The sequence below is a fragment of the Macaca mulatta genome, chromosome 15 (assembly GCF_049350105.2).
Source record: "Macaca mulatta isolate MMU2019108-1 chromosome 15, T2T-MMU8v2.0, whole genome shotgun sequence".
Taxonomy (NCBI): domain Eukaryota; kingdom Metazoa; phylum Chordata; class Mammalia; order Primates; family Cercopithecidae; genus Macaca; species Macaca mulatta.
The window spans coordinates 59,171,397-59,186,788 of record NC_133420.1 but is presented as its reverse complement, the minus strand read 5'-3'; the positions used below and the strand labels follow the sequence as shown (position 1 = coordinate 59,186,788).

Sequence of the window (15,392 nt, the reverse complement as noted above, 5' to 3'; positions counted from 1 at the left end):
GAGCCAGTCTCGCCAGCTGCCGGTCCTTCGGCGTCTCCGCAACTTTCCTTCCGTCCGCGTCAGCCGCTTGCCACCGGTATCTCCAGCATGGTATGGCGGCCCTTCCACGATCTCCGCCTCTTCCAGGAGCCCTGACTCCTCCTGCTTTGCGCCGTGCCTTTCCTCTGCAGCTCCCTTGCTTCCCCCAGCCTCGGGTGCGGGTGTCTAGGCCGGGGTTTTGGGGGCCGCGCTCACCCGTCTGTCTACTTGTCTCCCGCTACAGCCTGGTCCGACCCCCAGTGGTACTAACGTGGGATCCTCAGGGCGCTCTCCCAGCAAAGCCGTGGCCGCCCGGGCGGCGGGATCCACTGTCCGGCAGAGGTAAGGAACCCTGCAGTTCGTTCGATTGCAGAGTCGGAGATAGGACCCAGGAACTCGCTGGTTCTGGGGTGGAGACCCTAATATATGAAGATTGACAGGGGCAAAATGAGCTTCTAGTGACGTGGCCATGGGAGTAAAGGCCTTTTGGGAGGAAGGCGACATTTTCTTCTCGTTGCTCAGTTTAGGGCACCACTCTTAAAAAAGGAAAGTTAACAAACTGGAATAGAGTCAGAGATAACTTTGAGAAAACCGATGTCATTAAACTGGTGTCTCTGGACCTGAGGTTTGCAGTCATATTTCCATCTGGAGGCCCCATAAGCAATCTGTCCTACAGATAACTCGTCCTACACAAAACTTAGTCTCTTTTCAGCTCAGCTCTCTCACTCTCAATTATATCTCCTTACTTCCATATGGCACTGTTGTACACTCATTTACTCGGAGCCAGAAACGTCAGCGTCATCTTGGATTTTTCTTATGCTCTCTCTCTATCCAGTCATATGCCAGACTTTAAACTGTACTTGAAAGCCTTCTCATAAGCTCTTTCCTTTTCCCTTCCTACTGCCCTGCATTTGCTACTTAACCTTTCTCCTCAGCCTGTTTCCTTTCCAATCCATCATTCACCCTGCTGTTACTCTTCTGCGTAGTTTGTTACTTTCTTGTTGCTGAACTAAAAAAAAAAAAAAAAAAAGCCGGGGGATACCAAAGCTCTTAGTGGTCATTTCACCCTAACCTTTTTTTTTTTTTTTTTTTTTTTGAGACGGAGTCTCACTCTGTTGCCCAGGCTGGAGATCAGAGGCATGATCTCGGCTCACTGCAACCTCCACCTCCAGAGTTCAAGCGATTCTCCTGCCTCAGCCTCCTGAGTAGCTGGGGCTAAAGGCACATGCCACCACGCCCGGCTAATTTTTTGTATTTTTAGTAGAGATAGGGTTTCACCGTGTTAGCCAGGATGGTCTCGATCTCCTGACCTCATAATCCTCCCACCTCGGTCTCCCAAAGTGCTGGAATTACAGGCGTGAGCCACCGCGCCCGGCCTTCAGCCTAATCTTTCTTTGCTGTCCTATGATCCAGCACTCATGAACTCATTACTGTTTTCTGAATTCACAAACTTTCTCCCTCACCTCAAGGCAAATTTCTCTTTATTTTCCAAGACTAAGCTCAGGGGTTATTTCCTCTTGAGGCCTTCTCTGACTGTAAGCAGCAGTAGCTACTAGTTTTCCCTTTTGCTCACATAACATTTTGTTCATATCATTGTAAGACCAGTGATGTTTCCATGTCTATCTCCTTCATTAGACTTTTAACAGAGAACCTGTTCAAGTCATTTCTGTCCCCAGCACCCACCATAAGGCATGACACAATAAATAATGACTGCAGGAAGGAATCAAGCAACCATGTTGTTTTGGGATTTTTGAAGGAGTTAGTGGGGTTTTATCTAGGAAGGAAAAGATCTTGACCGCATGCATGGAAACTTCTTAAGGATGTGAAGAGGGATGTGACATTTGTTGACTGCAATAGGTAAATCTAAAACTGATGATTTGAACTTACATGAAGTATTTCACATCAGAACAAAGAAATTCTAATAGAACTATCAGAAATGTAAAATTATCCTGAATGATTGTGAGTTCCCTGTCACTGGGATGTTCAAGAGGAGTGTATCAGGCTGTGGTTTAACTTATATGGGCTTTGAGTGCTGTCCCCTTCCCACCCTGCGTTTCAGAGATTGTGCAGGAATGGAAAACATGCCCTGTGGGTGCGGTTCCTTGGGAATGGTTCTGCTTAATGAGAATTGGTAATACTGTGGCAGGGAAGTTTGGCCATCCGAGAATTTGTAAGGAAATAAAAGAAAAAGCACATATTTATCAAATGTACATACGATAATGGAATTATTTATTTAATAGTAAAAATGAAATAACTGATGCACAAGTGAAATGGAGAACTTAAACATTTGAAGACAGATGCAGTTTTTCAAGTTGTGGGTGTTGGTGTGTCATCTTTTAGGATTCAGTGTGATAGAGCGAGTGTAACTAGAAAGACCGTGGTTGTATGGATTGAGAGACCTGACAGTGTTTCCTTCCAGAATTTTGGTAGTGATTAAGTATCATTTCATAAGTATAATGTAGTAAGTATTGGTTGTGTAAGAATATCCTTGCTTTATAAGTCTTTGAGAAAACATTGGAAGTTAATGATTCATAATAGTGCTTTGGATTATGTTGTCTGCAGAGTTGCATTCTCCATGCTTGATGAGGTAATAGATACTACCTTGGAGGAGAAATGTTATTAAGTTTAAGCTCAGGCCGGAGTTGGTGTTCTTGCTCTCCTAAATACAATGAAAACGAACTTGCTGTGAGGAGCAATAATGCTTTATAAACTGTAAAGCTGTGAAGCGCCACATATTGTTCTAGCAGGATTAATGGGAATCAGGGATATTAAGATGGCGGAATAGCCACCAATGTATAGATGTCAAGGTATTGAGGTCTACTACATGCCAAATGCTGTTTCATCTCTGAAGATGGGTCTGTGAACAAGATAGGCAAGGTTTGGACTCATGAACCTTATATTCCACTGTGGGAGATCAAAAACAAGGAAAATAAGACAATGTAATTTCAGGCAATAAAGGCTATGAAGATAACGCTGGGTGGGGGATAGAGAGCGGTGGGGATAGGGTGAAGGTAGGTAGTTGTTTTAGACAGGATGTTGACAGTAGGTAATACCTGAGTAGATACCTGAAAGAAGCAAGAGAGCAAATCACACAATGGTTTGGGGATGAGTAGGCTTCCTAGGCAAAAAGAGTGGGTAAGTATGAAGATTCTGAGGTCAATAAGCTTGGCTTTGAGGAGCAGACAGAAGCACCATGTTAGAACGAAGTGTGTAACTGGTTAGTTATGAAAACCATTGTGTTGAGGTATAGAAGGGAGAGGCAGTTATACAGTGACCAGAAAGAAAGGGTAAAATAGCCCCCAGATACAAATTTGAGAGATTCAAGTATGCTTTATTAACCTTTACCTAGCTTCCCCTAGGGAATGGGAGGTATTTTGAGTACACTTTAGTATTTCTAGGGGCCCTGGTTTTCAAATACTCTTCTGTGTTCCATGTGCCAGCAGAAATAAGAAAGCTTAAGAGAAGCCAGACTGATTCCTCTGGGGCTCCTGTAATTCCAGGAAACTTTGAAGTCAGGAACTGGAGGTGGGAGATTGTGGGAATAGTAGGAAGTACATGGGTCCAAGTCCTGGCTCAGTCCATGACTTACTATAATATGTTCACAATGAGTTTATCTTCTAGGTTAAAATCCTTTTCAGTGAACAAAGAGGAAGATTTCAGCTGCATACCCCACAGATGAAATGACATGTATCTGTGTGTGAAACCTTTTCTAAGGGCATGAATTTTTCTGTAAATCCCTGTACAGTTATGTTTTGCCATTTACAATCAGTTTTCCTGTAGAAATGGTCACACAGTGAAGTTTTAAGTTCCCAGGATACCACGTAGTCCATAATTAATGTATCTGAAATACAATCTTTGTAGTACAATAGACCCAACTCATGGTTTGACACTGATTGCTTTCAGAGTTCGGGCATGATCACAGCTCTTCCTGTTAGAACCAGGACTGCACTCTCCCACTCCGTCATGTAGCAGGGCAGGCTCCCTGAGCTGTAGACGGTGCTTCCTGCATTCAGAGTGTGGAGTAAAGACCGTGGTTGGGTAAAGTGGGCATGAGGACCAGAATGGGGAGGAAAGCAAGAAGAGATGGTAGGGGTAGGGTTTTCACTTCTGTTCTCTTCCCTATATGCCCTTCCCTTTTTCAAAAATCGAGAATCATCGGCCCGTAGATAGTGGAAGGAGATTTTGAGGGAGGGTATACCGGGATTTGATGCTGAATGGTGCAGGCAGCAATGAGACAGGCTTCCCCTCTCTCCTCCCTTGTAGGACTTCTGAGTTGTTGATACATGAGCTGAAGAAGATTTCTTGTGACTTCTCACCACTTGCCGCTTACCCTCATATTGTATCACTCCAACATGGGAAGCGATGAACAGCCGGGGTTGGGGAAGTACTGCATGGAAGGGTAGTTGCTGCATCGGATTCTCCGGTGACTGAGGGCTTCTCCCAAAGAGGAGAGAAAGAATTCCTTGGGCCTATTCCTGGTCAGCGGAGTCCTTAAGTGCTGCTAGACTGCTTCTGTTTGCCAGGGCTGCGTGTGTCACATAGTGTATCTTACAAGCCTTGATCCCCTTGTGAGAGACACGTTTTGGTTGGGTGTTCTCTGCATTTTTTTACATTCTACCTCTCTCTGCAAGATCTGTGGTCACTATATTAAAGTAGTGAAAACACGGCTAGGTGCGATGGCTCGCACCTGTAATCCCAGCACTTTGGGAGGCCGTAGCGGGCGGATCATGAGGTCAGGAGTTCAAGACCAGCCTGGCCAATATGGTGAAAAAGCTGTCTATACTAAAAATACAAAAATTAGCTGGGCATGGTGGTGCGTGCCTGTAATCCCAGCTACTCAGGAGGCTGAGGCAGAAGAATCGCTTGAACCCAGGAGGCAGAGGTTGCAGTGAGCCAAGATTGCACTACTGCACTCCAGCCTGGGCGACAGAGTGAAACTCCATCTCAAAAAAACAAAACAAAACAAAAAAAACAAAAAACTAGTGACAACACATAACAAAGTAATTTTTTATAAAGTGCCCCATACTCTCTCTTGGGACCTGGATGTAATTAAAGCTTAAAGTTTTTGTCTCTTTGCAGTAAATATACTAATTTTAAAATACCTCTTTTAAAGTAGCCATTTTAAGATCAGCTTGTATGGATTCAGGGCATTTTAAAACAGGGATTTGTTATGTGGCTTCGTGAAAAATGCATGTGAGGAGAAAGTGAAATGCTTTGTCCATATGAGGCAGCTGGATGTTTTGGGCATGCAGATGGGCTCCAGGGTCAGAGCTAGGTTCACGTCCCAGCTCAGCCACCTGTTGGCTGCAGGGTCTTAGGTACTTTGCTTAACTTTTTCTGAGACCAATTTGCCTCATTTATAAAATGGAAAAATCGTGACTGCTTTTCAGGGTTATTGTATGCATTGGCATCAGATAGGCACTTAGTTCATTGTGGTTTTCATGATCAAAGGAGTAAAAGCAGGAATTTGGGTGGAGTCTAGCAAAGAAAGTTTTTTGTTTTTGTTTTTTTTTGTTCCTTAACAGTATAATAATGGTAGCATATGTTATAATGCTATTCTAAGAATTTCCAGAAAAGGCCATTTGTAACATTTTCCTCTCTTTCAGGAAAAATGCCAGCTGTGGGACAAGGAGTGCAGGCCGCACGACCTCGGCAGGCACCGGGGGGATGTGGCGATTCTACACAGAAGATTCACCTGGGCTCAAAGTGTAAGTCTTAGGAACAGTCCTTGTGTTTCTGTCCAGTGGCAGCAGGGCAGCAGTGGCAGCGCTCTGTCTCTGTCACCAGTGGTGCTTGCTTTGATGAGATTTACTGTACACAACAGCCTCATTTGTGCCAGGATTTACTGTACACAACAGCCTCATTTGTGCCAGGCGGGCTGGGTTTGGTTTGCCTGTTTATCAACCGATTAGGCAGCGTAGGGCCAGGAATGACATCTCTTCATGAGGGAAGGGAAGGGAAGTTCTTCATGGAGCTATGTCAAAATAAATGATGAGAACAGAGAGAACTGGAGGGAAAACTGCTTAATTAGATGAAATTGCTCTTCATTTAGTGTTCTTGCCCCATACTGAGAAATAGGAGTAATCATTTGAATAGGAATTGGGTGATTTTTCAAAGTTCTCCTGAAGGCATAAGCTGATACTATTACAACCTGATGGAGGTTTTCCCATTAGGCTGTGTTACCAGGAGTTCCTTGGCCTCCTTGCCTTTGGTGGGTGGTGAGTAGACTCAGGAGGGTGAACATATAATACCACTTTCCAAGTTGTTAGGCTTTGGAGTGCTCGTTAGGTGATGGGAAATGGGTATCCAGGGACCCCTATCCCCATGCCTTGCTCAGGGTTTCTGGTACTATGTGATAGATCTGATCCCACGGATTTCTGTTAGGTTCTAGAACACCACTGCTTGCAACTGTTTCCTGACTAAACTTGGTGGATGAGGTTTAGAAATAATAACAGCAACTCTTATTTACATAGCACTTGGTACTTTTCAATGTCTGTTGTCTAATTTGATCTGCCCAGCAATCCAGGGAGGTGAGAGATGTTACCATTTTGTAGATAAGGACCTCAGGTTCAGAGAGGCAAAGTGACATGCTCAAAGACACACAGCAAGAGGAGGAACCAGATATTCTGATTAAGTCCTATGCTCTTTGCATATTGTCCATCTGGGTAAAAAAAAAAAAAAAAAAGACAAAATTGAATTAATTTGGAGTAGTTTTATTTAATTTAACCAGCATCTTGACTTGGATCACAAATTTAGTTTACAAAACCTTCCCTGGAATTCTCGTTTCCTCTTATATTGGAGACTTATATGATAACATAAGAATATATCTAGGAAGTAATTCTTGGGGTTGGGGATATGTGAGGTGGGGATGTCCTGACTGCCAACCTTTTGGTCTTTGGTGGAGGTAGTTTGAGTATTTCAGAGAGGATTTTTTTTTCTCCTTTAGGGATAGGGTTTTGCTCTGTCACCCAGGCTGGAGTGCAATGGCGTGATCATAGCTCATTGTAGTCTTGAATTCCTGGGCTCAAGTGATCTTTACTCCAGGAGACAAAATTGGATAAATTTGGATTAGTTAATTAGTCCTGAGTAGTTGGGACTACAGGTGTGCACAACCATGCCTGGCTAATTTTTTGTACAAGCAGAATCTCGCTGTGTTGCCCAGGCTGGTTTCTAACTCCTGGCCTCAGCCTCTGAAGGTGCTGTGATTATAGGCTTGAGACACTGTACCCAGCCTCAGAGAGAACATTTGAAGCCCCTTGCTCTTCAGGGGACTCATTTTAAACCCTTCTCAAGAAGGTTGTCTTTTAATTTTTATGGGCATACAGGTGTATATATTTATGGGTTATGTGAGGTATTTTGATACAGACATACAATGTGTAATAATCACATCAGGGTGCATGGGGTATCCATTACCTTAAGCATTTATCCTTTGTGTTATAAACAATCCAATTATACTGTTAGTTATTTTACAATACACAAATTATTTTTTACTATAGTCATCTTGGTGTGCTAGCAAATACTAGGTCTTATTCAGAAGGTTGTCTTTAAATAAATCTTAATTTGAAAAAGAAAAGTTTGGTAATTGGTTCATTTGCACTGAAAGACTTTTCTTTTTATTTGAGAATACAACAAATACTTGAAATTAGATTAATGTCTCCAAGACATCAGATCATTTCATTTGTATGTATTTTGATATGTTTTACTAAAAGATAAGGGCTCGTCCTTTCTAAACACAATTGCAATGCCATCATCACATGCTCAAAATATCCACAATAATAATTTTAGGAATTTTTTAAATGATATAAATAATGTTTCTGGATGAACCTTGAGTGCTGTCCACCTTACCTCTACTTTTCCCCTAGGTAATCTTTAGTATTGCGGACCTAATAATATATTATTACTAAAAGTAAGCATGCTTTCTCTTCTTATTTCTAGTGGCCCTGTTCCAGTATTGGTTATGAGTCTTCTGTTCATCGCTTCTGTATTTATGTTGCACATTTGGGGCAAGTACACTCGTTCGTAGATTCAGTTACATCCATCTGTCATCTGAAGAAGGAGGAAAAAACCCAACATTTCTTGGACCAAAAGTATAGTGACTATCTGTTCATGAGAGAAATTTTCTGTAAGCTTGCTGTTTTACAGGGGATTTATCAATAATTGATTTTGAGGAATCAGTTTTTTTCTATGGCTAATAAACTTTTTAATTCACTTATACCGAGTCTGATCATTGATGCCTCACTGCTAGGGCCCTTAGTCTTTCTGCCTTTAGATTTGTAAGTAAATATGTAGAAAATATGTCTTGTGAATATTGAGTTTTTTGTTGGATTGACAGTTCCTCACATGACCATGTGGTTATTCAAGTCCAAGATTCTGTAATTGCCCTTGGCTTGTTTTCTTCTAGGTATTTCTGCCCTGGTGATTGTCCTTTTGGGTATTCTGTGGTTATCAAGGAGTGTGTCTCTGACTCCATCAGACAGTTCTGTGTCCAAAGGCAGCTAGTACTCAAGAGAACAATCAAACAGGAAACCAGAGATATTGGATGAAATGTTGTCGCAGTCTCTTCTTTTGTCTTTAAAGCCATAGATTATATTTTGCCTCTTCTTTCTCAGTTCTTAATTTTATGAGTGTAGACCAGGGATTTCCATTCATCTACCTCTTATTGTTAAACCCTTTTTGAGAGAATTCATTTGATAAATTGGATTTCTCAAAATGTGGTAAGACTTATCTAATGAGAGTGAGATACTAGCATTTCTGCACTGAGTCGATATAATTCTAACCAGAAATAAAACTTAAGTTTCACTTAGCTTATGTTGCCATACTGGGTATAAAGATTCAGTTTCTGGTAGGCCCTAGGAAATACTAAGAATTGCTCAAAGGTAGCGTACTGCAGCCACAACTCCAAGCCAGAATTTCTGACAAGAGAGGGCATTCCCTGGGAAGTGTCCTAGTTGTCCAACAGAGTCACAAAATGATAAAGAGGTGTATTATTAATAGTTAAGAAAAAACAGATAATTTTAGAAACATCTTTTTCATACACTAAGCCTATTTTTGAGAAAAAGTCTGAACAGTTAGGAAGTTTCTTAAGTGTTCTTTAAAATCCTAGCTGTAAAGTACTTTTAGATTCAAAGTGTCAAATTTAAATGATGAGAATATGTATCTTTAAAAAAGATTTCCTAGGGAAATATATTGGTAAGTGAGCTCTTGTAAATTCTAACAAATGGCATTTTATTGGGAAAAAATTGATGAGAAACTGGTTTTCTTGGATCCTGTGAGTTGCTTATTACATGAAACAGGTGTCTTCATTTTTGAAATGCAGGGAAAAATGTCTCAATTTCATTCGGAAGAAATTAAAGATGATGGTATCCATAATGGATTTTTTCCCTGATATCGAATTTGATGGTACCAATTATAGCTAAGAATTATGCCTTTAATTTGAAAAAGAAATCTGTCCCTCTGTCCAGAGGGGCCTTTTTCTCTGGGGGAGATGCTGCAGCCACATGGGGGAGCTGTTTGGTTGTGAGGGGTGCATTCTCTTTGCTGCACCCATCTGCCTAGCCATGGTCTCCAGTGGACTACTAGCTGAAAGTCACTGAATTTTCTGAGCTAGTGATTTATAAGATGCTAGTTTCAGTGGCAGAACAGGGAGATGCTTCATTCAGCAGAAGGAAAACGGGGGGTTGGGCATAAAGATGTACAACATCTATTATGTAGCTGCTTTGGGCTCTGATGATACAACACTCATACGTAGCTGAGAATCGTAGTGTCCAAGCTGTTCTTTTTTTTGTTTGTTTAATTGTAAAATACACATCACAGAATTTACCATCTGAACCGGTTTTAAGTATATAATTCAGTGATATTAAGTACATTCATGTTGTGCAACCATCACCAAACTGAAACTCCACAAATTAAACAATAACTCCTTCTCCCTGCCCCTGCCCATATGGACCTCATGTAAGTGGGATCATGTAGTATTTGTCTTTTTGTGACTGGCTTGTTTCACTTAGCATAATGTCCTCAAGATTGATCCATGCTGTAGTATATGTTAGAATTTCCTTTTTAAGGACCGAACGATAATATTATGTGACTGTGCTACATTTTGTGTTCCTTTCTCTTTAAGATATTCTCTTTAACAGGTATTCCTAGGTTGTTGTTTCCTAAGCCCTAGGGGATGGGGATCATGAGCTATTTATAGTAAGTCTGAAAGCCTAACTAATTAAATCTTTACCTTGGCCCAACAAATCCTCAGTCTCCCTTGAGCATGGACTATAATTCTAACCATTTCTGATGGATGCATAAGCCAGCACTTGCTGAGTAGAAGCTCTGAGTAATTAAAGAAAACTGGAAAAACGAGTTACATTATAACTGCAGTTTGAGTTGAGCCTGTTAAGCCATTGCGGGAAAAATATGTTAGAGAAAAGGCCCAAGAGTCCCTGAAACTAGTAGGGATTAGAAAGAGTAGGATCTCTGGGCCCTATTACCCTAGACATGTTCCAGTGAGACACTGGATAAAGATAGCATCTGTGCCTGGGAGAAGCTAAATATGTTATAGCTTCTGTTTTCACACCTGTCCTCATCAGTCTTTTTTTCCAGGTGCCAGTGTCCCCATAGGAAGAATTGAAAAGGATGTTCTGAAATCATGCAAATGTTGGCATCAAGTTAAAATAGATGAAAATGCCTACAAAGCTGGATTCATCAACAGAAAATACTGTCAAGCATGTGGAGCTCCTATGTGCAGAGAGCCATGCTCCCGATTCCCATAAAGCTGCCCCTTGGTAGCTCCAGAGCCATTGTTCCTTTCTTTGAGTGCTGGAGGAGGAGGGCCCGATCAAGTTTGTTTTATTCTTTGGGTGCACCTTCTAAACTTAGCGTTACCTACTTTATGCCATCTTCTGCAATTATAAGTATTTTTGATGTGGGTTCAACTGCTGGCCCCAAAACATAAGCAGTTGTGTGATCTTGGGCAACTCACTTCTCTGGATCTCATTTTTCTTATACATAAATGAGTATAGGTGTGATAATTCCCACCAGATAAGAGATTTGACAAGAGAAAGCTGTAAGAATGCTGTGTTAACTAGCTAACATAGGGGAAGCTAAAGATCATCTCTACCATCTTAGTTCTTCAGTGGGATCTTCAGCTGGGTCTGGAATCAAATTGGTACAAGACAAATTAACAGGAGGAAAGCATGTACATTGTATTAATTTTTACATTGTACATGGGGACCCTCACAGGAGAGTAAAGACCCTAGGAAATAGCCAAAGGAGAAAGCTCTTACAGGTTTTAGACAAAGAACAATAAATTTGTGAAGCAATGACAGGACAAAGGAATCTGGGATGGGGGCAGTAAATTCTAGGGAAGTCACCAGGAGATATATGGGGTGGAGGGTTGTAGAGATAGTGGAAGATAAGGGTTTCTTCAATAAGCTTATTTGTACAGGTTAATTGCGGCAGCAATGCTCAGGGCCTGATATTTTCTCACCTTGGTATGGGAAAGGCATCCTCAAAGAATCTTTTATGGTTTGCTACATGTAGGAAAGTACAGGTCAGATAACCCTTTCTGCAACTACAGTTATTTAAATGCTTACAGTTCCTTAAATAATATATCAAATCGGCGTGTTTTAGGGTAGATCATCCTTAACTCCTTGACTAACAGTTAACAAGTGCTTATTTGCAACAATTTTAGACGGTTTTTTATGTAATAAGCAATCTAATGAGGAGTTTGCTCTTTGCCCCATTTTACACAGGAGGAAACTGAAGCTTAAGCCACTCAGCTGATAAGCGGAGGAGCTGGGATTTCACTGCGGATCTTTGATTGACCTACTAGAGTCACATAGATGGAAATTCTTAAGTATTTGGGGTAAGGGAAGGGTGTCACAATAGAGCTTGAAAGGTAGTGCCTTTAAAAATAACAGTCCCAAGAATGTGCTCCACTATTTGATGTTCTTCAAGCCTTAAGTAGCTTTAGTTTGAGGTTTTAGATTCTGCAGAAGGAATTGGTTTTTGTATTTCCGTCTTTCTGAGCTTTGTTCATTCTATGGAGCTCTTGCAGTTATAGAGAAAGCATAGTGTTTAGGCATTCAGCAGACATTTAGTGAGCACTGTGTGCCATGCCCTTTTATTGGGGTTTTGGAAATGACCTGGCAAGGTCGTTAGCTTAAATGGACTGGGCATTTGTTTACTAGGATCCTATTCCTATCTGGGGCTACAAATTAGAAATGGCTATGTGATTATGGAAAAACCAATAGGAAGCCCTCTCAAACCCCGTTGCCATTGGTGAAATCAAATAGGACCACAGTTTAAGAACTAGTATGCTCATGGTGCATGGGCTGTGGTGCCAGGGATTGCAAAACTGGCACTGTCCCCAGGAAATCCATACTGTATGATCGCTTGTCCAACAGAGGAAAAGCAAAGAATCCTGAGATGCCCTAGCTGGAAGGGCTGCGAGTTCACTGGGTTCTCTCCATTGCACGACAGAGTAGACAGGCCCAGAGAGGAGAAGGGACTTGCCTGAGATTGTACAGCAGGTTTGTAGCAGAACAGAGGCCAGAACCAGTCTTTCCTGTTTCCAGACCAGGGCTTCTTCCCAGTACTGCACTATGAACCCAATTTTGAACCTGTGTATAAGCCTGTTGACCTCTCTAGAGGGTAGACTCTGGAAGTAGGTAAACTTCCAGAAAAAGTAGGAAGTGGTAGGCTTTGAATAGTGGGCAGTGTTAATCAAAGCGTAAGGAGTGAAGACAGCAAGGCTAGCTAGTAAAAATAAAATGAACTGTTAGCAACTTGAGGAGAAAGTCAAGTTCATGAGACTTTATAGAGACAAAATAGGGAGAAGCAGCTAGCAGAACTGCAGTGTTTTGCATTTTTGTGACCACAAATGTTAGGTGAGCCGGGAACACAGTTAAACTGAGCAAGTAGGGTTAAGGTTTGAGTAAGGGCTAAACTGTTGAAATGCTATTCCTGGTCACTCTGGCAACTGGGTCTCTTTCCCATGCTGAAGGCATTAAAATAAGATAAAACATGCAAATTCACTAAATCGGAATCAAAGGTGTAGTCATACAAAGGCTGGATTGCTCCTCAAATGAAGACATGAGGGGAAGAATTTGAATTACATATATAAAGATTAAATTAGTCCTGCAAACATGCATACTCATTTTTTTTCCCGTTGACTCTGGTCACACACATCGTAGATAATGAATCATGTAGTTGCATGCCGCTATTGTCTTTCCTATTCTACTCAATAATGCAGTTGCCAGTAAGAAAACAAACTCATTATTTTAGGGATCTATCTAAATTGGTCTGGATTGTAGAATATAGAGCAACTTGCTGCTTAGATGAGTGGTTCCCAAACTTTAGCATGCATCAGGGGCACCTGGAAGGAATCTGCAGCTGCTACATAGCAGATTTTGAGAACACTCAAATGGGAGTCTGCACTCCCTAAGCAGGAGCCGAAAGCAGAAATCACAATGTGGGGCTAGGGTCACTGGGCTTGTACTTTATTCTAGGCCCATCACCCAAACAGGTGTGTTAAATTTGTCACCCCTTCTCTTCTTTGAAGTTGTAACCATGGTACTATTTGTTTTGCGTTCTCTGCACTGTCTGGGGAAGTATACCTTTTCGTGTGTGTACTAGTAACCTGCTGGGATGCACAGTCATAGCTGTAGAGCTGGAAGGCCCTGAGAGACCACAGAGCCTTTCATTCTGTTCTTTTTTGCATAGCAGTGCCTCTTTTTATAGTGGATGTATTAGGCTGTTCTCCCACTACTGTAAAGAAATACCTGAGACTGTGATATGGTTTGGGTCTGCGTCCCTGCTCAAATCTCATGTCAAATTGTAACCCCCAGGGTTGGAAGTGGGGCCTGGTGGGAGGTGATTAAATCTTGGGGGCAGATTTCCCCTTTGGTGTTCTTGTGATAGTAGATTATCGTGAGATCTGGTTGTTTAAAAGTGTGTAGCACCTCCCCCACTCTCTCTCCCTTCTGCTCGGGCCATTTAAGAAGTACCTGCTTCCCCTTTACCTTTACCATGATTTTAAGTTTCCTGAGACCTCTCCTGCCATGCTTCCTGTACAGCCTCTGGAACTGTGAGTGAATTAGACTTTTTCTTTTTTACAAAGTAGCCAGTCTCAAGTATTTCTTTATAGCAGTGCGAGCAACCACCCCCATGATCCAATCACCTCTCACCAGGTTCCACCTCCAACACTGGGGATTGCATTTCAATATGAGATTTGGGTGGGGACACTATATAGATATCCAAGCTATATCAGAAAACATCCTTCCTGAGCTCAAGCAATCCTCCTGCCTCAGCCTGCTGAGTAAGTGGGACTACAGGCGTGAACAGCATGCCTGGCTAACTTGTTTGTTTTTTTGTAGAGGTAGGAGCTCAATTCCTGGCCTTAAGTGACCCCCCTTCTTTGGCCTTCCAAAGTGCTGGGATTACAGGTGTGAACCACCATGCCTGGCTTAAAGCAATTTTCTGATGACTGATTATGCTTTCCAGATATCTTACTCTTGAGAAAGTTGGTACCCCACATTTGAAACACAAGCGTTTTGGCTCACTAGAAGCATATATCCTCCATTGTAAACAAAAAGTTGGCCTCTTTATGCATGAGGCAAGCATTGTTTCTATTTAGATTGGTCTGGATCTATTCATCTCGAGTTGTTCATCTCTAGGTGAACTGAGAAAAATCCAGTGTTCTGATTTGAGAAGCCAAGAAGACCTTGGCTGATGGTAAATTTTTAGCAGGGAATCTGGTAGTGACCACTTTGCTTAGCAGAGCTGATGGCATTCACATCACCATCTATAGAGCTTGGACCAGTGAAAGCACAACCAGCTGGGATTTGCTGGCTTAGGGAGCCAGCATAACAGCTTAGGGAGCCAGATTCTAGTGATCACTTATGTGTATTCCTTCATTACTAGAATGAACTCCACTTGGTCATTGTGCTGAAAAGAGTTATCATAATCAGCCACACCCTGCTATTTCTAGAATTGTCTGTTTGCAAAGTTGGCCCCTGGCTGATGTCTGAAAACTTGGCATTTGAATCATTCCCTAACTGATAAGGCTGATTGATAATGTGGTTTATCCTGTACACCAGCTTTCCTTCTGAGGAAGAGAATTCCTCTGAGAGTCTGGAATTTTGGTAGTTGCTAGGCAGAAGAGGCCCATGTGGCCAGCCACCAACAAAAACCTTGGGTGCTATGTCTCTAACAGGCTTCCTGGGCAGAAACATTATTGCATTGATTGTTGCTGGAGAAAGGAATTTTCTTGCAGTGTCCCTTACAGAAGGGAGAGAATATAGGAAGACTGTGCATGGATTTCTCTATTCCACCCATGTCTTTTTCCTCTGGTGAGTCTGTTGTGTCCTGATATGGTTTGGCTG

The 15,392-nt window shown here is 41.9% G+C and overlaps 1 protein-coding gene across 1 annotated transcript; it reads left to right on the top strand.

The window, feature by feature from the left end:
• The first annotated feature begins 2 nt into the window (after window positions 1–2).
• SEC61B (SEC61 translocon subunit beta) lies at window positions 3–8,227 on the top strand. The gene is given in 4 exon segments (NM_001266938.1): window positions 3–90; window positions 263–360; window positions 5,625–5,726; window positions 7,954–8,227. Coding segments are annotated over 4 exon segments (291 nt in total). The 5' UTR covers window positions 3–87; the 3' UTR covers window positions 8,042–8,227.
• Window positions 8,228–15,392: the final 7,165 nt, after the last annotated feature.